The following is a 9439-nucleotide window of genomic DNA, read 5'->3' as shown; positions in this document are numbered from 1 at the left end:
AAAAAACTGGATGGGCTCAACACTTGAGACTAAACGGAGAGGGCTCTCCATGCGGTCCCTCCCTCTCTTACGGTAACTATGCTATGCTACGCCGTAGGATCTTGTTAGCTAGTAGCTACCGAATCTTTACGGATCCCAGTAGGATTTTATCACGGCTCTACAAAATTGATCACAACAACCGCATCTAAAATCGTAATCTTGTCTACCAAATCTTTGCGAATTCCGGTGGGTTCTTAATGTTAGAGCTTCACAAAATTGCTCCAAATTCTAGACTAACTACCACATCTAAAATTATGTATAAACCAGTGCCTTCGGAAAACAGAGCTAAGGTACAGCAGTGCAGAGTCAATAATCTGCATTGAAGCAGACGATAAGTAGATCGATGGCATCAGAAAAGTACCAAAATTAACACAACTAGCAGATGAAGAGCACAGCAATATTATTCTGTGATGGCAGTGGAGCTACAAAACAATCATCGGATGGCGTACAGATACATAACGGACGCACATTTACAAGTTTATTTTGCCATTCCGGTTTATTATTGCGCCGTGTCTGTCTGCCATGCTGAGGTGCTATATTGCTATTGCATGACTTGACCCAGGGGCATTAGCCCAGGAAGCACTCTCAAATTACACATATCCAGACGCATCCAGATCCCTCATGTTCATCAGATCTCGCTGAAAGACTTGATAGTGCGGAAAACGTGATTCTCAGGAAGTGGTGCATTTCCCGGGCGAATGGAGATTAGCACCTCAAAACCTGAAAGCCGGTGTTAGATAATAAACCCAAACCTTCTCGTGAGAGAACATAAGGCATAAAAAATACAAGCACATATAAACATATGCAATAATGAGCAATATAGAGCAAGAACTGCCTCAGTCTTGCGCTTATCTCACAAGGTCATAAGACCCTAAAACTAGAATGATACCATGACATGATCACATGATTAGAATGCTACCAGTATAAGATAACTGGTACAAGTTAAAACTGCAAACATATTATGCAAGGAAAAAAATATTCGATGTTCCAGAGATGGGAAGTAGATTTACAGGATTTGTTTACAAAGAACCAAGATTATTAGTGGAACTAGTCATTACCTGCGTTTTTTGCAGCAACGGCTTCTTGGAAGACATCGGTGATGAATAAGATTTGAGATGGATTGTCCACCCCAAGTGATTGAGATATCTCAAAGTAACTCTTAGTTTCTCTTTTGTTTCTGTATTTACAAGATGAAAAAGCATAGTTTAAGTTAACTCTGACAAATGGAATAAGAATCCATCACAAAATAACTCCTAGTTTTCAGTGTATATGTGAGAACAAAATAATTTTTTATGTTGAATTTTTTATAGATCGATAGACAAATGGAACAATAAATTCAGAGCTTACCCTGTTGTGGTATCAAAATACCCACACAGGAACTGTCGCAGGTCACCATACACTGTATTGCCAAATAGAAGCCGTTGTGCCTCTCTACTGCCACTTGAGTATATGTAGACCTATTGACAAGTATATATTATTTTGCATCATGTGAAAATGCGATTGCACACTCTACAAATTTATGAATGCATATTGTTGTGTTTCCAAAGAGACCTACAAAATTACCATACAGGTGGTCCATAACTTAGGGTAATATCTTGTAGCTTTAATTAACTACAAATTATAATTTACAATTCTGTCACATGACTGTACTACCTTAACAAATTGTCTTATATCAGAAACCATTTTCCAGTGTTCCCTTCCATGTTTCACAAGATATGGTAGGACATTTGACAACCAACAGGAGGAAAAAAACACCTTCCTTTTTTCGCAGCATTGAGCATTTTGAAGCATTGATTTACTTTAATTTAAATCAATATTTATTGAAAACATCATTCCTTCTGAATAAAGAAGTAGCACAATGAAGAATGTGAATGGTTGATGACGACCATAGTTGTCATGGCGTCGCTATATCGTTGCCATATCGACGGTATAGCGGTGTGGCGGTGAAATGGACCTCGCCACGACGCCGATGTGTATGGCGTACACTGCCCGGGCACAAATCCGCCCGCTGCGGCGCCGCACATTCTCAGATCCGTCTGTCGTGGCGCTGTCATGCTCAGATCCACCCGCCTGAGCTCCACGCCAACCTGAACGCCCAAGCTCCGCGCGTCCGCCCGCAGGCGAGATCGGCGACGCCCGCTCGCCTGCCCGCGGGCGAGACCGGTAGCGCCCGAGCTCTACGCCCACCCGCTGAGCTTTGTGCCCACGTCAAGCTCGAAGGGGGGGGGGGGATAAGAATGAAGTTGTGGTGCCGTGCCATGCTTGCTATGCTGAGGATTTGAGTGCATGGACTATGGGTCCCACATGTGTAAGATGGTCAATTATTCACTGAAACTCACTGAAAAAAAGCAAATCTGCTATTATGTTGCTATTTCGATTTACTAAAATCCCAGACTATCACATGAGTTCGCCACACTAATGTATGTATGGCATCGCCACGCCGCGCGCCATGGCGCTGTAAAGTTGTGAAGGTGGTGGGTCGCCGCGCCTCGCCACGCTGCCGTAACAACTATGATGACGTCACAATAGCTGATTATGCTTGCAGAATGCACAGAAATATGTTTTTTTTTTTCCAATGAAAGATTTGCACAGTTTTCTGAAGTCTAGGCAGAAGATGTTACGAACAAATTTTTTGACACATGAATAGTCTTATGCTTGCACTTCACACAAGTTTGACTAAACAGATACCTTTCTGCCACTAGCATGCCAGTTCTTTAGCGCCTCAGGAACATCCTCAAACACAACTCCTTGCAGTTCTTTCTTTTCGAATCCAGTCCTCCATATATGACCCTGAATTTTGCCAATTAAAACAATTGAACCATACTGAACCAACAAAATTATGCTTGCAGAAGTGGAAAAGAATCTGAATTTTAAACTAAGCTACCTGAAGTTGTTTCAATGATGTAATCTTCCGGTCTGCTTTAATCATTGATTCAACATTGGCGACTAGTGAATTGATAACCTCTTCTTTGCCATCCTCATCGGGTGGAACTGGGACAGCCCCGACAATTCCATTTCTTAAGTCATCTTCAATCTGAATAATTGGTCGCTACTTTGTTAGAAATTGATGAAAACAAAATAATTTGAAACTATCAAGTATTATCAATTACATTAAGTAATCATTGGTTTTTATATGCTACAAGATCTACAGTTTAAAGTGCACACTACTTTCTTTTATCGACTTACTTGGATGCGCAATAGTTTGATGTCTTCTTTGGTTTCTTCAGAGTCAAACGTAGAAGTCAGATGCTTTCGCACATTCTCACGGGCATAAGGAAACATAACATCAGTCACAAATGATATTGGAGTGGTTGTTCCCTCAATATCAAGTACAACACACTGCTGCAAGTGAAAAAATGTTGAGTTAAACAGAAGGGACAAAGCAATCACAAAAGAGATAAGGAAACAACATGAACAATTATACGCACAGTTGCAAACTGGTAATCTACAGGTACGATACATGGCATTCCCAAGTATTAGAAACAATGAACTAACCTTTGGTGATTCAGCAGTGTGACATCCATTAGGAATTCCAGGGCTCAAAATGCTGCGCAGCCTCTTCGCACTGTTTATTGGACCATGTTCAGGAGTTGTCCAATCAATACCTAATTGATAGAGCTTGATGGCAGCATCTAAAAGATAATGATAGCATTCGGCCTGCAAAGCAAGGCCATGACAATAAAGTAAATATCAGCACTGAAATAAATTTCAGGAACTGAAGAAATAAAGAAAGTTATGGTGAGAAATCATAAGAGGAATGTTAGTTGGCAGTCAACACCCCGAGATTTGAGAACTAATGTCAATTTCACAGAAACAAAACATACTTGTGTCTTGGCATTGATCCAGGAGTCACCCCACACATATATTCCATGGTTCCGTACAAGCACAGCAGTTGTCTTTGGGTATGCTGCTATCTGTTAAATAATTTCACATCAATTGCTTGTATACATGAAAATATTTCTAGTAACGTCTTTGCAATCAAGATTTCTTGGTCCTGTCTCAAACTCTCCATACTCTAAAACAGTGTGGTGGAAAACAGACAATTAAGACGAGTAGTTGTTGATGATGGCAAAATTGTCACGATTATTATAAACAGAGGCTGTTAACAACATTGAACAATTAGTTGGCCATCTTTACCCATTCATCACGAAAAAATATTATAATATTTTATAACATTGCGCTGAATGGACTTAAGTATGCCTTTAGTAAGCTCGATTATAAGGTTATCCCTAAGGGTCTGTTGGGTAGGACATTTGGATTCAAATCCTTGTGCCTAAGCCCATTACTGGAACAATATATATTCATCAGCACAAATTCATGAGAATTAAAAACTCCAAAATGACATAAGTTTGTATCTCTAGGATTGAGACGGTTCAAAGAAAGGATATTGAAAGCATACCGCAGCACTTAGGGAGTCTGTGAGCTCATACTCGTAAGGAGTATTCTCGATAATAGGAATAACCAATTCGTCGTGATAGCCATGACCTTTGATTCCTTTAATCATTTCCATATGAGTTATCTGCAGTAAGATCATCAGAACAGTATCTGGTCATATAAGGATTTTATGTACAGAAACAACTTGGCCAAAACTAAAATTTGAGAAGAATACAATAGGATCTACTATAGATTTTAGTGTAGATCATAGCCACACACAATCAAAACTCCAAATAGTGTGTAATATAACCGACAAATTGACCAACATGTCAACGCTTCTTGAAAAGTCCCTGTTATTTTAGTTCGTTCTAAATTTCACTTGGAACTCATTGGCTGATGCAGTGGGTATGGTGTTGATGATATAGACTTTTTTGTGAGGGTATACCATGCAATTTACCATATCCAATATCTTCAAATTTTAGACATCTCAGCTTGTCACACATTTTCTATTATTTATCATTCATTTTCGAGGCACATATATTGGAGCTGAAGTTAACATAATTATTACTAATCACATTTACCTTCAATAAGTTACATATAAGCAAAAAAGAAAAGTACGAACCCCACTCCACCATGAGCCTTCCCCTTCCCGAACAATGTATCTACCACAAACTTCTCTAAACATTGGACTATGCTGTATTGGAAACTTAGGGAATCTGTACAAAATGACTGTCCAGATCACTGGCCCATTCCAACTAGCCCATCCATATATGTGTGAAATCACTGGTGGACCGAATCTGTACAAGAAAAGATCACGTGCCACTATATGTTTTAGTGTTCACAGCTTCATGCTTTCTTGTTGTGATGTATTGCACGGCACGGAAAATAATTGTGATGTGAATATAAACTGAAAAATAAAGGATCGTGCAACACCATCCAAAAGATCAGCACATAAATGTTAATAACCCTTGAAGCCCTTGCAATAGAAATGAAGAATTTGAAAATTGTTCAGTTTCACATTATTGAACAGATAGAAAATAAGACTTGGACAAGAAGGTTCACCCTGAACTCCTTTGCACCAGGATTGAGCATTGTTGCAATGCAAGTCTCCATTCCATGGCTGTGAATGACAGCCCCAGCTGCTCTCATCAGATATGACTTCAAAACACCAAAGAAAATTAGAATACTCAGATCAAAACAATTTGAAGGTACAACAAAATTAAACAGAGGACAGAAGTCTCAACCTTCATGAACAGAGGTGCACAGTCCGTGCACTTTGGAGGCTTGTTTGGCCATGGCTTTGCTACAGGCGCAGAGAGGATTTTCCCATCTGCAGATAACACATACATGTCCTCTGCCACCATCCTCTCCTTCTGCACACCTGAATGATGTAAACAACAGATATTGTTACTAAAATTAACCATACCAACTAATCATCCTCAACTCAAACTCAGTGCTGCCAGAATGTCTGGTATAAAATGGTGTTTTTCTTTTAGAATTTCACTGCTCAGGTTGGCAGTTAGCTAAAGGTTTTAGGCGACAACATTATGAATATAAGCATGCCACTTGACATGTTTACAGGTGCCTTAAAGCTTGAAGTGCTTAAGGTAGTTCAAAAATGGAGAATCCAAATAATACTGTTTTAGGAGTGCAACCATAATAAAGAACGCTCAATATGCGATGCACCCATGCTTGGACTGCATTGAGGTATATAAGCATTTTAAAATGATATTCACTTAAAAAATTCAAATGTTTGTGAGCTATAATTTGGTAACTGAAACTCAAGTTGGTCTCATGTCAAGTTACCAGTGCCTTTTAAATGAAATATTTTTTCGAAGCTGTTTCTGAAAAAAATACCGTGCATCTTTCATTGCATTCTAGTCTCTAACTTTCGACTAAAATCAATTGGCCTTCCAGCTCTAAGCTTGTTTCTCATTGTTGCCCCGACTCATATCTTTCATCAAATTAAATTTACGTGGTGGCAATTCATCGAATAGGTGCTGCGCGCGAGCAGGTGAAGGCAAGGGAAGGGAAGGGAGATCCCAGGCGCGCTAGTTACCGGAGGGTGACATGACGATGAGACGGTCGGCGAGCGGCACGGCGGGGTCGTTGACCTTGACAGTGATGCTGCCGCCGGTTCCCGTGACCCACCCCTGCAAGTAGAAGTGCCGGCACAGCTCCGCCACCAGCTCCCGCGCCTCCTGCACCGCCTCGCTCTCCAGATACGCCTCCGACGCCATCGCCGCCGCCTCGCTTCCAGCGCAGCAGCTCGCCATGCCCTCGCCTCCTCCTCCGCCTCTCGTTGTGTGCGGGGTTTTGGTCTCGATTCGCGAGCTGGCTCGGGTGCTTATGATAGCGCTGGGCGGCTCGATTAGTGCCTGTGTTGTAGGGGGTTCACCGGTAAATCACACGGGCCCACATGTCAGTGACGTATTAGAAGGGGATTTCGGGCGCGGCGCTGCTGGTTAATGGGATAGGAATAATCGGGGCGTTTCGTTTCTTTTCGTACTTGTTTCTCCGCGCACTCACCCTGCGGTGGAACATGGTAGCGCGTGGGTCCAGCGCATCAGTGAGAGGAAAGAGAGGGCGGGTAGATGCTTTGAGCGTAAATGTGTGAATCCGGACCCAGGTCGTTGTCACGAGGGGGATGTGAGGGGAGGGCTGCTTCGGGGCCCGCGGCGTAGGTGGGGGTCAAAGACGAGAGCGAGGACGGACGGCATATTTCGTGATGGCATGTCGCATTTTTAAGTGTTGTTTATATTTTTTTTAAGATTTGATGGAGCTGAGAAAGATATTGTAGTTGAGATATCTGAGAAATGAGTAGTCTATCAATGGATGAGGATGGGATTATTTATGGTGGTTGGGAGCTGGTGTATGGAATGAATGCATAGACTTGGCTGGGGGCTGGAGCATATGATTCCTTGTGAAAGTTGAAAAAGTTATGGTATTGATATTTGGTAGAGATTTTCTGTGAATCTTGTTGCTTGGTGTAGTCATTTTATTCTGTAAAAGTTCAGCAATGAGTTACTATTGTCTCTGTATGGAGGTATAGAATCCTATGAAAATATTCCATGTGAAAGCTGTTGATTTTGAGTGGGTGTAGAAGTAGCATCTATCTATTTGATCTTAATCCAAAGTCGAAGTCTGCTTTAAGCATTCATCCTAAAGCAAGCACAGCCCGAGATTGAATGGTTCATATAATCATATTGTTAATTTTAGAGTTGCAATTAATGTTAATCCATGAGATACTAGTAATACATTGGTGTGTCTAAAGGCTGAGTTCATAAATATCTTTCATAGGTTAGAAAGAATTATGCTTTGATAGTACGTTAATATAATAAACTTAGCACCACATTGATTAGACAAATAGTTCAAAAATAGTTCATAAACAAAATAAATAATTTTACCTGCCATTTGCACAGTTCATAGTGCATAGATGTTGAATACCTAGATCATCTTAAGATGGTGGGAGAATGCCAACTGTGACAGTCAATGCTATCAGGTAAGATAGTTGTCGTCTCAGAGGTGGTAATAGAAAGTTATAAGGATGGTTACCAGTAAATCCATCATCATTTTCAGGGTCATCAATATCCTCCAGAGATGGAGGCCTCGGAGGAAAGGGTTGTTGTGCATAAAACTGTCATCGTCGTCGTCATCTTGAGCTATGAGTAGCGCGTCTTATTTCCTCGTAGGTTGTACGCTATCTCAATATGGTGCATGAACGTTCTTTTGCAATGATCATTGAACATTCTCCTGTATTATTGCTGGAATGTCAAGACATTAGGGGTTTGAAATCATCATCCTCATCATCCTCGTCATTTTCTGGATGAGTAGTAGAGGGCGCCCTTGTACCCCTTAGGTTTGCTAACCGCCGTTGTCTTCTACATGAACCAGGCATGACACCCCCACCGAAAAGCATATACATCACTAGGTAGTTTGTGTTGTCTTTTGTTAATCAACTGTGTGTCTTTTAGAAACACCTAATGCAAAAAAAGAAGCATTCGAATCAATGGAAAAAAGATAAATAGGGTGAGCACATAGGAAATTTCAAACCTAAACGTGGGATACATACTGGTCGGACAATATCACTATCGTTCTTTGCCTCCTAGAGAAACATAGAACAGAAGGATAGTTGGCCAGTTCACACACCTCGAGATATATTTGACACTGCTCATGTAAAAGGGCCCTAAGGTCCTCAATGATTATATGTTGGAGCGGAGCGGTTAATGCAGAATAGAAGGGTCTTGCATGCAATTTGGTCACGACTTGGATTAGGTTGCTTTGAAGGGATCATCCTTTTTGTCACGCACAACCTGCAATGAGGCATTAAGTGCTATATAAATCATTGTAGGTGTCCATAGAAAGCCTATACTCAAAGATCCCACCATAGATTTATAGATCATTCACTACAACGTTATGGCTCTGTACCAAAGCACGAATCCCTAATTACTTAGAAAACATTAAACAAGTATTAAATATCATAATTATTTGACAAACATTACATAAATTATATGCCAGAATTATTTGACAAACATTACATAAATTAAAAATAATTAAATTAACAATATAATGAATAATGCATAATAAGAGACTACAACAATAAAGTCAATAATACATGTCATTAATAAGTACAAGTGCACTGAATAACCGTACTAGAGACTTAACGACGATGATATCACATGCAATCCTCAAGAGTGTACGCATCTAGTGGGTGTGTAACCCACATCCCAGTGGCCTGTGCTGACTCATACCTCGTGTTCCATTGCTCATCATTATCATCGTCCTGCCCTGTGGGACCCCCACCGAATGTATATCCCGCCCTGCCAACTCTGCCCTACATGTACCAGGAAGAAGGATCCTCCTGTGCTTGTTGATCTGCCATCATCTTACAAGTGGTTTCATTTAACTCTCCATATCTCGTTGAACTTTGTCTGTTGGTTCTGCAGACACAACCCTTTAAATTTCTTTACAAGAGACTTGGTATGGTACCTTATGTATAGGTTCGCCAAAGTGTCGTATGCACCGT

The 9439-nt window shown here is 40.8% G+C and overlaps 1 protein-coding gene across 2 annotated transcripts; it reads right to left on the bottom strand.

Annotated features, from left to right (window-relative positions):
• Window positions 1-422: 422 nt before the first annotated feature.
• LOC133900445 (probable bifunctional methylthioribulose-1-phosphate dehydratase/enolase-phosphatase E1) lies at window positions 423-6851 on the bottom strand. 2 transcript variants are annotated; one of them, XM_062341596.1, is made up of 12 exons: window positions 6473-6851; window positions 5658-5794; window positions 5476-5571; window positions 4439-4558; window positions 3864-3953; window positions 3535-3696; window positions 3226-3378; window positions 2924-3073; window positions 2728-2829; window positions 1387-1496; window positions 1098-1216; window positions 423-759 (listed from the first exon to the last, which is right to left on the bottom strand). In XM_062341596.1, the coding sequence occupies exons 1-12, from the start codon at window positions 6687-6689 to the stop codon at window positions 668-670; spliced, it is 1548 nt and encodes a 515-aa protein (XP_062197580.1). In that variant the 5' UTR covers window positions 6690-6851; the 3' UTR covers window positions 423-667. The 2 variants fall into 2 exon arrangements, with proteins under 2 accessions (XP_062197580.1, XP_062197579.1); XM_062341595.1 differs by having other exon boundaries at window positions 3226-3381; window positions 6473-6849.
• Window positions 6852-9439: the final 2588 nt, after the last annotated feature.

The sequence above is a fragment of the Phragmites australis genome, chromosome 19 (assembly GCF_958298935.1).
Source record: "Phragmites australis chromosome 19, lpPhrAust1.1, whole genome shotgun sequence".
Lineage (NCBI taxonomy): Eukaryota > Viridiplantae > Streptophyta > Magnoliopsida > Poales > Poaceae > Phragmites > Phragmites australis.
This window is presented reverse-complemented; position numbering and strand designations above follow the sequence as displayed.

Bases quoted from the DNA above. Each gene is read 5' to 3' on its own strand.
- LOC133900445 (XM_062341595.1), bottom strand. From the start codon at position 6,689: ATGGCGAGCTGCTGCGCTGGAAGCGAGGCGGCGGCGATGGCGTCGGAG. The intron at 3,954-4,438 runs GTATGCTTTCAA...ATTATTTAACAG, and splicing joins CAGACTCCCTAAGTGCTGCG to ATAGCAGCATACCCAAAGAC. The intron at 760-1,097 runs GTAATGACTAGT...ACCGGCTTTCAG, and splicing joins CGTTGCTGCAAAAAACGCAG to GTTTTGAGGTGCTAATCTCC.